The following is a 15,322-nucleotide window of genomic DNA, read 5'->3' on the forward strand; positions in this document are numbered from 1 at the left end:
TTTCCATGGTAAAGAAAAACCCCTTCACAACATCCAGCCAAGTGAAGAACAGTCTCAAGGAGGTAGGCATAACTTTAACCAAGTCTACCATGAAGAGAAGACTTCACGAGAGCAAATCCAGAGGGTTCACCACAAGGTGCAAACCATTCATAAGCATCAAGAACAGAAACACCTGATTAGACTTTGCCAAAAAAGATCTTAAAAAGTGAGCCCAGTTCTGAAACACCATTCTTTGGAGGGATTAAACTAAAATCAACCTGAACCAGAATGATGGGAAGAAAAAAATATGGAGAAGGTTTGGAACGGCTCATGATCCAAAGCATACCACATAATCTGTAAAACACGTGGAGGCATTTTGTTGACATGGTCATGTATGGCTTCCAATGGCACTGGGTCACTCGTGTTTATTGATGATGTGACAGAAGCAGGTGTGTAAGGATATATAGTTTGCACCGATTCAGCCAAATTCAGCCAAGTTGATTGGACGGCCCTTCACATTACAGATGGACAATAACCCAAAACAGGAATTTTGTAAGGCAAAGAAGTGGAATATTCTGCAATGGCCGAGTCAATCATCTGATCTGAACCTGATCAAGCATACATTTCACTTGCTGCAGACAAAACTTAAGGCAGAAAGAACCACAAACAAACAACAACTAAAGACAACTGCAGTAATGGCCTGGCATCGCAAATGAGGAAACTCAGCATTTGGGGATGTCCATGCAATCCAGACTTCAAGCAATGGATTCTCAACAAAGTATAAAAATGAAAATTGTCCAATTACATTTGAGCCCTGATATAAGGGGACTGTGTATGAAAATGGTTGCAATTCCTAAAAGTGTACTGCGATATTTTTGTTAAACCCTTGAATTAAAGCTGAAAGTCTGCACTTCAGTTGCATCTCGGTTGATTCATTTCAAATCCATTGTGGTGGCGTACAGAGCCAGAATTCTGAAAATTGTGTCAGTGTCCAAATATTTCCGGACCTAAGTGGATAGAAAACACTCACTCGGCCTACAATCTCATCCAGTTACATTTTGAGCCAAACTATCAATAAACTCTACTCATGCCAAAAAGATTACAAATGCAATAGCAAAGTATATGGCAATGGATTTGCAGCCTTTCCAAAAATATGCCAAGGTGTAAATTGTTATATTAAAAATAGGCAACAGGTGCTGGACCACGTTATATTCTTATTGTTGTATGTGTTGCAATCAAGTTTGAGTGTTATTCAAGTTTGAGTGTTAATTTAAATGTTCTATATTTTAGCTATTTTTACATTGTATTTAAATAAAAGTTATTTTAATAAAAAGCAAGTGTTTTTTTATTTACAAAACAGGACAAATGTCTTAACAGCAGTGTAGAAAAGAGTAGATAATCGAGTGAAATCGTGACCTAAACATCGAAAGTCAAATCAAATCAAGGATTTGGAGAGATGTTACACCCCTAATACCAAACTATATTATACTTAGTTCTGCTTGCCCAGGTCAGCTGACCGGTTTTTGTAACCTGTAGTTTATTTTGTACATTTCAATTTCTTTGAGCCTTGCCTCCCCTCAAATGTTCTCATTAAGCTGGCCTAATTCATGCAGCTTTGTTTTGCAAACACTTTGAGGAGTGAGTGGGACTGCTGATCAGCAAGACCCCCGTTATTCACAATATTCAGCCAAGCATAACTTCATGAGGTTGTTTACTTTTTATGGGGCAGGTATTGTATTGTAATTGGTCAGACTAAGTTGTGTTGTCCAATATCATTTTAAAGGTTGACGTGATGGCCATGTTAAAACTTGCACTTAAGAAAAGGAACAAATAAGCAACCTTTGTCAGGTGCCCTATGGTGGTAATTCGATGAAGAGATGGTTTTGAATTAATTATCAGTGTTATGGGTAAGCCATTGTTTTATCCCCATGTAAGATTACTTCAAAAAATACTTAATCTGACCTCAGTCATGGTAAGAAGCCATTAACTTCAATAAAAATTGTTTAGTTAGATACCTATCTGCCAAGGGCAACAACAAAGTAACAAAATAAATGCTAATTAAAATAAACCACATTGCCTTATTGGCAGTCCAGAGCAGGAAGCACTGCCCCTCCGAAGTTGTAGTATTTTTGAGTTGTAGTAGTCCTTTCAAAATGTTGACACCCTGTACATTTAGCAGTATATCTGCTCATAGGAACGCCACTGAAACACATCAAGTGGCTCGATCAAACAATTACAACCGCAAATACAAACAAGAATTCATAGCACAATCGTTATAACATGGAGGTTTCAGGAAACGAAACACATAATGTTTGCTCACATTTTAGTAGATGTACTGATGTACCAGAGTTTGTTGTTTGGTGCCCAAAATCCATTCCTACAATCCTTAGGGGAAATCATTTATGAAACAAATCTCATTCAATTAGAAATCTCTCAAACATGATATAAACCACCTAGATGAAAGGTGAAATGACCCTTTATGGAACCTGAAGGACATTAAAGAATAATTAAATACATCTAACAGACACATTCCCTTTATTTTAAACTTACACAAAATGTACTTGTAGATCACATTATATCAGCCACACACATTGAAATACAGAGGTATGTAGTAGCTCTTCACTAAGAGCACACATCATAGACAATATGTAAACTAAGTAATATTAAATGAAATGGCTGAAGGCTGTATTTTGCGAGTTTTTTGTAGCAGAATCAATGAGATGTTGTTTCCATCAGTGCACATACATCATATGGCCAAAAGTATTTGGACAACTGACCATCACACCTACACTCACCTAAAGGATTATTAGGAACACCTGTTCAATTTCTCATGAATGCAATTATCTAATCAACCAATCACATGGCAGATGCTTCAATGTATTTAGGGGTGTGGTCCTGGTCAAAACACTCTCCTGAACTCCAAACTGAATGTCAGAATGGGAAAGAAAGGTGATTTAAGCAATTTTGAGCGTGGCATGGTTGTTGGTGCCAGACGGGCCAGTCTTACTTCAATCTGCCTAGTTACTGGGATTTTCACGCACAACCATTTCTAGGGTTTACAAAGAATGGTGTGAAAAGGGAAAAACATCCAGTATGCGGCAGTCCTGTGGGCGAAAATGCCTTGTTGATGCTAGAGGTCAGAGGAGAATGGGCCGACTGATTCAAGCTGATAGAAGAGCAACTTTGACTGAAATAACCACTCGTTACAACTGAGGTATGCAGCAAAGCATTTGTGAAGCCACAACACGCACGACCTTGAGGCGGATGGGCTACAACAGCAGAAGACCCCACCGGGTACCACTCATCTCCACTACAAATAGGAAAAAGAGGCTACAATTTGCACAAGCTCACCAAAATTGGACAGTTGAAGACTGGAAGAATGTTGCCTGGTCTGATGAGTCTCGATTTCTGTTGAGGCATTCACATGGTAGAGTCAGAATTTGGCATAAACAGAATGAGAACATGGATCCATCATGCCTTGTTACCACTGTGCAGGCTGGTGGTGGTGGTGTAATGATGTGGGGGATGTTTTCTTGGCACACTTTAGGCCCCTTAGTGCTAATTGGGCATCGTTTAAATGCCACGGCCTACCTGAGCATTGTTTCTGACCATGTCCATCCCTTTATGACCACCATGTACCCATCCTCTGATGGCTACTTCCAGCAGGATAATGCACCATGTCACAAAGCTCGAATCATTTCAAATTGGTTTCTTGAACATGACAATGAGTTCACTGTACTGAAATGGCCCCCACAGTCACCAGATCTCACCCAATAAAGCATCTTTGGGATGTGGTGGAATGGGAGCTTCGTGCCCTGGAAGATGCTATCCTATCAATATTGGCCAAAATGTCTAAAGAATTCTTTCAGCACCTTGTTGAATCAATGCCACATAGAATTAAGGCAGTTCTGAAGGCGAAAGGGTGTCAAACACAATATTAGTATGGTGTTCCTAATAATCCTTTAGGTGAGTGTATATGAGCTTGTTGGCCGTCCCATTCCAAAACCATGGGCGTTTGCAAAAACATATTTGTCCCCACTGATATAGCTATCCTGGGTGTGGTTGCACCACGGCCTGCAGTGGGTGGGTGGCCCATGCTTAACCTCTATAAAAATGTTTTTTGTAATTTAATTTTTAATTGTGTGTTTCTATGTGGTTATCACAGTCAGACCTCAGGATTGGCTTTCCATGCGTACAGTGGGGAGAACAAGTATTTGATACACTGCCAATTGTGCAGGTTTTCCTACTTACAAAGCATGTAGAGGTCTGTAATTTTTATCATAGGTACACTTCAACTGTGAGAGACGGAATCTAAAACAAAAATCCAGAAAATCACATTGTATGATTTTTAAATAAGTAATTTGATACATCAGAAAAGCAGAACTTAATATTTGGTACAGAACTTTTGTTTGCAATTACAGAGATCATACGTTTCCTGTAGTTCTTGATAGCTATGTCAGTGGGGACAAATATGTTTTTGCAAACTCCATGGTTTTGGAATGGGACGGCCAACAAGCTCCTATAGGTGTGATGATCGGGTGTCCAAATACTTTTGGCCATATGATGTATGTGCTCTGATGGACAGAACATCTCATTGATTCTACTACAACAAACTCACAAAATACAGCCTTCAGCCATTTGATTTAAAATGAATTTAAAATTAGAGACTTTTTGTTATGTAAGTGGGAAAACCTGCAAAATCAGCAGTGTATCAAATACTTGTTCTCCCCACTGTATATACCGCTTTACAATGTTTCATCACGGGGGGTCCATCTAAGGAGAGCTTACACCACAGCCCAGGCGTCACCACACAACGCCAGTGTTTGTCCCCCTCACATTTGAAATCAAACCTACACCCCTTTTTACTCTTACATATAACTTTGGTGAAGAGCATGGCTTCATAATGGATTTTATGAGGACAGTTATCCATCTCAATTTCCATAGCTTCATGGAGGACATGCAGCAAGGACAGGCTGACAGAAGTGTTTTAACCTCAGATATATGGAGAGGGCTTGACATGAACATTATCATCAAGAGCAGAGCACCAGGGATTCGGCAGAGCAGTAACTGTCGTTGCTTAGTGCTCTTGATTACAGCCAGAATACAGGGAATACAAACAGCACATTTCGTATGGTGCCCAAAGGAGGTTACATAAACCCATATGCATAAATCTTAACCCCACAACTTGACGGGTTATAATGATCTTTCCGGTAGATCTAACAATCTTCTCAATGTCACTTTGCAGATGTACATCCAGACAACCACGCTGACCATCTCGGTGAGCCTGAGTGCTTCCGTCTCTCTGGGGATGCTCTACATGCCCAAGGTCTATGTGATCCTCCGGCACCCAGAGCAGAACGTGCCCAAACGCACGCGCAGCCTAAAGGCTGTAGTTACTGCCGCCACCATGTCTAACAAGTTCAACCCCAAAGCCGGCCTACGTCCCAATGGAGAGGCCAAGACTGAGCTGTGTGATAGCCTGGAAACACAAGGTGGGTTTAGAGATGAAAGCTTACTGTATACTGTAAATTCTATATACTGTAAATGCCAGATTTGCCCCGACAGTCCCTTTTGTGTTTTAAGTGTTGCTTTTTGTGTGTGTTTTAATGTATTTGCTCCTTCATGCGCTGTAAATCACATTAATTGGTTTATGAGTTTGAAGGCGGGGAATCACAGTGGCCCTCATTTTCTGAAACCTCTTTTTCTGAAAAAAGCGTAGATTTCATCACAAATTGATAAATCGGTAAATCCGTGGACGCAAGAACGCGTTGCACGTTGCCACCGAAATTAGAATTACTGTTTATGATCTCCAAGTATGTTGATATTATAGGCATGAGAGACTTAGGCAAAGCAAGTTTCATTACATTATTAGAAGTTTTCATTACATTACATACACAAAGGCGATTCAAACCTTACAAACGCATGAACAACAGAAATAAGAGATACAAAATGCAAGTGAAAGTAATAAATCATACGTTAACAAGTTAGTGATACATTATTTAACATTTAAACATCATAGTTATTTTACAGCCACAGCTTTTTGTGAATTTGCGAGTTGGGAAAGGGAAAGTTTGGTTCAGATTTATGGATGTTTCCTTTATGAACTGCTGAAACTCTCCCCACAGACCTGAGTTCATCTGGTTCCAGTTGTAATAAAAATGCTTGCTACTTTCTGGTAGACTCAAGTCTTGATACAACCATGGTAAATATTGACTTCAACCATTGACTCAGCAGAAGTTACCAAGGTGATGGCTGACTTGCCTCCTATAGAATAGAGGAGTCAGAGATTGTGATGTCAACAGAGATAGACTGCCTATTTCTTAGCAAAATTTTAATGACATATTGCCATTGATTCACTGTTCCCTGGGAGATATAGTATTTAGAGGATTATTTACCCCCTGAAATACTGAGACCCCCTCCCCCGAAAAATACACAATTGCCACATGTGCTGTAGTTGTGTTAAATATATAATGCAACATTGTAAATATTTGATAACAAAAAATCAGTCAATACGGATGCTTGGCATGGTTATGCAGTACATGACACATTCTTTATATATATATATATATATATATGCGTATTTGTTTCAACACCACAGCAACAGAATTGATAATGTAACAGTGAAGAGGTACAGAGTTTTGATAGCCGGCACCAATTCCTCGCAATAGCCTTTCTGTGTATTCAAGGGCCATACAGTGCAAAGGTATTTGAATAAGCACCATTTGTCATTGTCATGTTCCTTGCCATTGGGGCGGACACATAGCATGATGAAATTGAAAAATTCCTGTCTTGCTGTCTCCCTGACCAGCTGACATTGGTAGAAAGGACTGTAGGATTTATCCGTTCTAGCTCAGCAAATCAGCTAACACGGTCTGGAAAGACAACCGGAGGGCTGAGGCCTGATTACCCAGAAGACAAGGATGGAGGAGATGTAGGTCTGGGAGGTGACTGAGAGCCCACCCACTGTTCAAAATATGGGGGAAGTGTTTGAAGGGTTAACGGGGGTCTGTTTTGTTTATATATATATGTATATAGTACCGTTATGTATATAGTACCAGCCAAATGTTTGGACTCACCAACTAATTTAAGATTTTTTCTTTAGTTTTACTATTTTCCACATAAAAAATAACACATGGAATCATGTAGTAACTACAAAGGTTTCATATTGGAGATTCTTCAAGTTGCCACCCTTTGCCTTGATGACAGCTTTGACTCTTTGCATTCTCTCAACCAATTTCATTAAATAATTACCTGGAATGCATTTCAATTAAGCAATTTCCTTCTTAATGCATTGGGGTGGGTATACAGAGAGTGACAAGGTGCGGGGTGTACATAGAAGACCATCATAATGTCTGTACTGTAGTAGTGCCTGTCATGGTAAGAACTTCTCAAATAGGCAAATAGAAATGAGAGTCCATCCTTACATTAACACATGAAGGTCAGTCAATCAAGAAATATCAGCTTCTTCAAGTGTCGCAATAACCATCAATGGCTATGATGAAAGTGACTCTCACGAGGACCGCCACAGGGAAGGAAGACACAGAGTTACTGTCAATTAACTGCACCTCAGATTGCAGCCCAAATACACTATATGGACAAAAGTATGTGGACACCCTTACTAATTATTGATTTCAGGTGTTTCAGCCACACCCATTGTTCACAATTGCATAAAATCCAGCACATAGCCATGAAATCTCCATAGACAAACATTGGCAGTACTATGGGTCATATTGAAGAGTTGAGTGACTTTATACATGGCAATGGTATAAAGTCAGTGGTAAATTTTTTTTGACTTCGCTTGTCAGTTTGTTACATTTCTGCCCTACTAGATCTGCCCCAGTCAACTGTAAGTGTTATATTTGTGAAGTAGAAGTGTCTAGGGACCACAACAGCCCAGTCATGAAGTCGTAGACCACACAAACTCACAGAGTGGGACCGCTGAGTGCTGAAGAAATCGCCTATCATTTGTTGCATTACTCACCACAGAATTCCAAACTGCTTTTTGAAGCTATATCAGCACAGGAACTGTGGATCGGGAGCTTCACAAATGGGTTTCCATGGCAGAGCAGCTGTACGCAAGTCGCACATCAACATTTGTAATGCCAAGCGTTGTTTGGAGTGGTGTAAAGTGAAGCAGAGGTGGTGAACAGATGATCTCCACATGTGTGGTTCCCACTGTGAAGCATGGAAGAGGTGTGATAGTGTGGGGGTACTTTGCTGTTGACACTGTCAGTAATTTGTTTAGAATTCAAATCAACTCAACCAGCATGGCTACCAGCATAGCAGAGCATTCTCCAGCGATATCCAAAACACATCCAGACTGTGTAAGGGCTATTTGACCAAGAAGGAGAGTGATAGTGCTGCATCAGAAGACTTTGAGATGGTTTGGGAGGAGTTGGATTGCGGAGTGAAGAAAAACAGCTGTTGGAAAAGTATTCCAGTATACCTCATGAAGCTGGTTGAGAGAATGACAAAACTGTTCAAAGCTGTCAACAAGGCAATTTAGAAGAATTTCAAATATATATGCATTTTGATTTAAAAAATATATTTTTGGTTACTTTATGATTCCAAATGTTACTTTATAATTTGATGTCTTCACTTTGTTTCTACAGTGTGGAACATAGTAAAAACATATTAATACCCTGGAATCAGTAGGTGTCCAAACCTTTGACTGGTTCTGTGTGTATGTATATATATATATATATATATATATATATATATATATATATAGACTGGTTCTGTGTATATATATTGACTGGTTCTGTGTATATATATAACACATATATATGCAGTACACTGAAAATGTATGCAGTACACTGAAAATGTGGATGTAGCTCTGACCTTGTCTCAGTGGTGTTCTTATCTCTTTTTTTCCCCTTCAGCTTTTGCCACAAAACAAACATACATCAGCTACAGCAACCATGCAATCTAGAAAGGGAAGGCCATTGCCATTGTTCAGGATTGTCACCTCGCGGCAGGTGAAAATGTTGTATGCAGTTGAAATGGGAACGAAAGAGAGGAAGGAAATGGACATAGTACATGTTGTAAGGATCATTAAAGGATTTCCCAAGGATTGGTTTTGGTAAAGAACTGAAAAAAGACCACACCGAGATGCAGGGAGAAACCCTCAGGGGACCCCAACAGAACAGATACAGTATAATTGTGATATTCCATCTTGTATCGGCCATGGCAGACAAGACAAACAGTTCCCTTCTGGCAGAGGCCAGATACCAGAGAGGATATCATGCAGGATAGATCTTCTCCTGCCTTCTCGTTGTTTACATTGCAGCTTTACCTTCTCTGTCTCTCTCTCTCTTTCTCTCTCTCTCTGTCTGTCTCTCAATGACTTCTCATCTGAAGCTGACCGGACTGACATCCAATCCAATTGAAAGAATCTGTTTAGGTGCAATGCAATGTTGTAGTCTCCCAGTGTTTTCATCAGTAAGTGACATTGCTCTAAATGCTTCAGGAAGTTGCAAACCACCAGGTTGACGAGTGCTCAGTCCTTAAAGATCTAGCATTTTACATTTTATTGTTTTGTTTTTCTTTCTAAAAGTATATCAGTTTAAGAACAAAAAAATCATTCCAACAATGCAGGATAGCATTTGAACACCATCGTATTTTTGTTGTTTTTACCTTTTCTGTCTTCATTCAATTGACAAGAAAAAAAGAAAAAAGATAATGATATGTTGACAACAAAGCATATACGGTCATTACTGATTTAAAGCATGCCAGTTTGAACATCCTGTGTTGTATTGTTAAAAGAAAAATATTTGGAATGCGTTTAAACTATGTTGCAGTGTTGTTCCCATTGGTTGGGGCCTGAGCCTATTGTACGTAACCTTCAAACTGGTGAAGGTCTAGTGAGTGATCTTTGTTTCTTTGTGTTAAAGTGAGGCCCTGATCTGTATTACCAGCTATCTAAAGGCTGCCACTGCCCTGTACATCCGTCATTTGGTACAGTACCTCCAAAATAAGGTCTATCTGCTGACAAGAGGCCTTACAGTGAATCACCGTGGATGACCGCATCCACTTCCACCAGCCATTCTCCTGGTCACACATACTGTAAAGGTACAGCTAAATTGAACAGATCTAATTCCATTAAAATGGGGATTACGCTAAAGTACGCCTTGGTGAGCTGCCACACAGTATTAATCCACCCAAGATGATATCCATAATTAATAAAACAGTGATTGAGACTATTTCATAACTGTATTGTCTGAGAACTCTGATGTTCTTTAAAACGCTTCAGGGATATACTATATGACTGATGCCTCAAGCTGCAGAATGAAACCTATTTCGGTCGAAATGCAAAGGTCCAGTTCTACTTTCAGTCGTATTCAGCTCTTCAAATAAATATATCAGAGGGGGTTGCTGTGAAACAGAGCAGCCCTTTAGTTTTTAGGGGGAAATATTGTGAGGTCATTTGTGATGTAAATTCAATGCTGCTTTTCCATCTATCCCTCTGTATTGCTTTCAACACCACTTGTGTTGCAAAAAGAAAATAATGTGAGTGCTGACCAAATTAAATGGCAATTAAATGTATGTTATTAAATAGATTGATGATGTCTGCTTTTATGTCCTGACAAATCTTAAAAGGGAAAAATGTGAACAAAAAAGAAACAGTGCCTGGCTATCTGACTACGTATTTGTAAAACCTATTGAAAACTAATGAAGTGTGTGGAGCATGTTCTTTTTTTTATGAAATCACATTTCAAATTAAATTGTTTTAAAAATGTCAAGGTTCACTTCTTTCGTTGAAATATTTGTTCTCATACATAATTTGCATCAAATAGCCAATAATGGTCAGTAGGTCAAAACTGGAAACAGTGAAATACAGTAATAATTGAGTGTAAAGTGCAACATTTTCTGATTTTGTTTGAGAGGAGGCTTTGCTCCACTGGTTTAGAGAAGTAGTCAGACATGTCAAAGAGATAGAGAGGAAATTGAACAGAGGGCCAACAGGACTGACCTGGGTGTCTCTGTATACACATTCAAAAACGTATTTGCATTTCCACTGTACATCGAATGTTTCAGTTATTTCAATGTTATATGTACAGGGGATTGAAAAACAACAGAAACACCATGTGAAAAAGGACAGTCACTTTGAAGTTACCAAATCACTGTGACCAAAAGCTGTAGAGGTCACATTAGGCGTGTTCACACAGCACCTTGAAGAACCAGTTTTAGATTAATTCCAAATCATCAACAAATTAAAGTAACAAGGAGGGACCATAAGGGGCCGGTGCGAAGAGGATCGGGCGGCAGTCGAAGGCAGGGGCCTAGACAACCCGATCTCTGGACACGGAAACTAGCTCTAGGGACGTGGAATGTCACCTCGCTGGCGGGGAAGGAGCCTGAGTTAGTGCGTGAGGTTGAGAGGTTCCGATTAGAGGTAGTCGGGATCACCTCTACGCACGGCTTGGGCTCTGGAACCACACTCCTTGAAAGAGGATGGACTCTTCACCACTCTGGAGTTGCCCATGGTGAGAGGCGGCGGGCTGGTGTGGGTTTGCTTATAGCTCCCCAGCTCTGCCGCCATGTGTTGGAGTTTACCCCGGTGAACGAGAGGGTCGTTTCCCTGCGCCTACGGGTCGGGGATAGGTCTCTCACTGTTGTTTGTGCCTACGGGCCGAACGGCAGTGCAGAGTACCCGACCTTCTTGGAGTCTCTGGGAGGGGTGCTGGAAAGTGCTCCGACTGGGGACTCTATTGTTCTACTGGGGGACTTCAACGCCCACGTGGGCAACGACAGTGACACCTGGAGGGGCGTGATTGGGAGGAACGGCCCCCCTGATCTGAACCCGAGTGGTGTTCAGTTATTGGACTTCTGTGCTAGTCACAGTTTGTCCATAACGAACACCATGTTCAAGCATAAGGGTGTCCATCAGTGCACGTGGCACCAGGACACCCTAGGCCGCAGGTCGATGATCGACTTTGTTGTCGTCTCATCTGACCTACGGTCGTATGTCTTGGACACTCGGGTGAAGAGAGGGGCGGAGCTGTCAACTGATCACCACCTGGTGGTGAGTTGGATCCGATGGCGGGGGAGGAAGCTGGACAGACTCGGCAGGCCCAAGCGTACTGTAAGGGTCTGCTGGGAACGTCTGGCCGAGTCTCCTGTCAGAGAGATCTTTAACTCCCACCTCCGGCAGAGCTTCGACTGGATCCCGAGGGAGGCTGGAGATATTGAGTCCGAGTGGACCATGTTCTCCACCGCCATTGTCGAAGCGGCCGCTCGGAGCTGTGGCCGTAAGGTCTCCGGTGCCTGTCGAGGCGGCAACCCCCGAACCCGGTGGTGGACACCGGAAGTAAGGGATGCCGTCAAGCTGAAGAAGGAGTCCTATCAAGCCTGGTTGGCTTGTGGGACTCCTGACGCAGCTGACGGGTACCGACAGACCAAGCGGGCTGCAGCCCAGGTGGTTGTGGAGGCAAAAACTCGGGCCTGGGAGGAGTTCGGTGAGGCCATGGAGAAAGACTATCGGCTGGCCTCGAAGAGATTCTGGCAAACCATCCGGCGCCTCAGGAGAGGGAAACAGTGCCCTACCAACGCTGTTTACAGTAGAGGTGGGCAGCTGTTGACCTCAACTGAGGATGTCGTCGAGCGGTGGAAGGAGTACTTCGAGGATCTCCTCAATCCCGCTGTCACTTCTTCCATTGAGGAAGCAGAGAATGAGGGCTCAGAGGTGGACTCGTCCATCACCCGGGCTGAAGTCACTGAGGTGGTCAAGAAAGTCCTCGGTGGCGAGTACCTCAAGTCTCTGGATGTTGTGGGGCTGTCTTGGCTGACACGCCTGTGCAACATCGCGTGGCGGTCGGGGACAGTGCCTCTGGGATGGCAGACCGGGGTGGTGGTCCCTCTTTTTAAGAAGGGGGACCGGAGGGTGTGTTCCAACTATAGGGGGATCACACTTTTCAGCCTCCCCGGGAAAGTCAATGCCAGGGTTCTGGAGAGGAGAATACGGCCGATAGTAGAACCTCGGATTCAGGAGGAACAGTGTGGTTTTCGTCCGGGCCGTGGAACACTGGACCAGCTCTATACCCTCTACAGGGTGTTGGAGGGTTCATGGGAGTTTGCCCAACCAATCCACATGTGTTTTGTGGATTTGGAGAAGGCATTCGACTGTGTCCCTCGTGGCATCTTGTGGAGGGTGCTTGGGGAATATGGGGTCCTGGGTCCTTTGCTAAGGGCTGTCAGGTCCCTGTACAACCGAAGCAGGAGCTTGGTCCGCATTGCCGGCAGTAAGTCAGACTTGTTCCCAGTGCATGTTGGACTCCGGCAGGGCTGCCCTTTGTTACCGGTTCTGTTCGTAATTTTTATGGACAGAATTTCTAGGCGCAGCCAGGGGCCGGAGGGTGTCAGGTTTGGGGACCACACAATTTCGTCTCTGCTCTTTGCAGATGATGTTGTCGTGTTGGCCCCTTCAAACCAGGACCTTCAGCATGCGCTGGGACGGTTTGCAGCCGAGTGTGAAGCGGTGGGGATGAAAATCAGTACCTCCAAATCCGAGGCCATGGTCCTCAGTCGGAAAAGGGTGGCTTGCCCACTTCAGGTTGGTGGAGAGTGCCTGCCTCAAGTGGAGGAGTTTAAGTATCTAGGGGTCTTGTTCACGAGTGAGGGAAGGATGGAACAAGAGATTGACAGACGGATCGGTGCAGCTTCTGCAGTAATGCAGTCGATGTATCGGTCTGTCGTGGTGAAGAAAGAGCTGAGCCGCAAGGCGAAGCTCTCGATTTACCAGTCAATCTACGTTCCTACTCTCACCTATGGTCATGAGCTTTGGGTCATGACCGAAAGGACAAGATTCCGGATACAGGCGGCCGAAATGAGCTTTCTCCGCAGGGTGGCCGGGCGATCCCTTAGAGATAGGGTGAGAAGCTTGGTCACCCGGGAGGAGCTCAGAGTAGAGCCGCTGCTCCTCCACATCGAGAGGGGTCAGCTGAGGTGGCTTGGGCATCTTTTTCGGATGCCTCCGGAACGCCTTCCTGGGAAGGTGTTCCGGTCCTGTCCCACCGGGAGGAGACCCACGCTGGAGGGACTATGTCTCCCGGCTGGCCTGGGAACGCCTCGGTGTCCCCCCGGAAGAGCTAGAGGAAGTGTCTGGGGAGAGGGAAGTCTGGGCATCCCTGCTTAGACTGCTGCCCCCACGACCCGGCCCCGGATAAGCGGAAGAAGATGGTATGGTATGGTATGGTAATTTAATTGAGTATATAAAGAAAGTATTACAATTACAGTACAAGTATCAAAGGTAAAAGTTCTGAGAGATGTTGCAAGAGCAAAGATGCATGCAGCGAATGACAGAAATGCAAGAGAGCCCCTTTCTACAACCTGCTCCAGCTTTTATCCTAAACATTAAAGTTGTGGAGGTTGAATAGCTACCCTAAGGATAACAAGACTAGTATTAAAAAATTGCCCTTCGTAGGAATTAGGGACACATTCCAATCTATGATTCCTGGCACCAACACATAAACATTCTAAAAGACACACATGATCAGACACACAGGATATAGGCTGGACAATTGAATTTAATTATAAATGGCTATCCTAAATAGTGAAGAATAATTTAATATGTAAATAAACATAGACTTGCCATTTTTTTAATGCTTCAACCTTAGCCTCTGGGAAAAAGCTTCCTACGCCCTGGGCTAAGGGAGATTTTAGCCCTGGGTTAAGCAAGTGTTCACACTTGTATATTTTAAAGTTGGCCAGCATCACCCTTAGTCTAGGATTACCCTTAGTCTAGGGCTAACTGGCCCTGCAACGGAGCAGGTTTAGCACTGACTTTTCAGGGCTAGCCCCACATTGTCAAAATAACAAATGTGAAACAGGGTCAAGAACAAAAAAGCTGCCCTTTCACTTAATTTACTTTTGCTACTGACATGCTGTATTAAATATAGCTACGCTGTATTTGTGTTTCGGTCCTTTCACTCAACAAACTTTTTGTTGTTTCAGTACACGGGCTTTATCTTAGCAAAGTTGTTACTGCAGCTGGCTTTTGACATAAATCTAGCAAATGCAGATTAAAAGACAACTCATCAATCAATAAGACAAATATATTTATAAAGCTCTTCTTACATCAGCAGTTGTCACAAAGTTCTTTCACAAAACACTCAGCCTGAAACCCCAAGCACAGTGGCTAGGAAAAACTCCCTAAAAGGGGCCAAAATTAAGGAACAAACCTAGAAAGGAACCAAGCTGAAGGGTGACCAGTCCTCTTTTGACTGTGCGAGTGAATATTTTAAGAGACTCGTCACGATCTCCATCATATATTCATATTTGTCACAATTCTCTTTCTTTGTGTAGTTAAAGCAAATACCACTAGGGTGGGAATCTTGATCAACCC

At 42.7% G+C, this 15,322-nt stretch overlaps 1 protein-coding gene across 3 annotated transcripts in view; it reads left to right on the forward strand.

Annotated features, from left to right (window-relative positions):
* Positions 1-10,721, forward strand: part of LOC105006624 (metabotropic glutamate receptor 4) — a 335,106-nt gene extending 324,385 nt beyond the window's left edge. For all 3 annotated transcript variants that reach the window (XM_013138417.3, XM_013138418.3, XM_013138419.3), the window contains 2 exons: positions 5,225-5,471; positions 8,862-10,721. In XM_013138417.3, coding sequence (XP_012993871.2) covers positions 5,225-5,471; positions 8,862-8,911 — 297 coding nt within the window. In that variant the 3' untranslated portion in view covers positions 8,912-10,721. The remainder of the gene's footprint in view (positions 1-5,224; positions 5,472-8,861) is intronic.
* The last annotated feature ends 4,601 nt before the right edge of the window (positions 10,722-15,322 follow it).

This window comes from Esox lucius, chromosome 17 (assembly GCF_011004845.1).
Source record: "Esox lucius isolate fEsoLuc1 chromosome 17, fEsoLuc1.pri, whole genome shotgun sequence".
Lineage (NCBI taxonomy): Eukaryota > Metazoa > Chordata > Actinopteri > Esociformes > Esocidae > Esox > Esox lucius.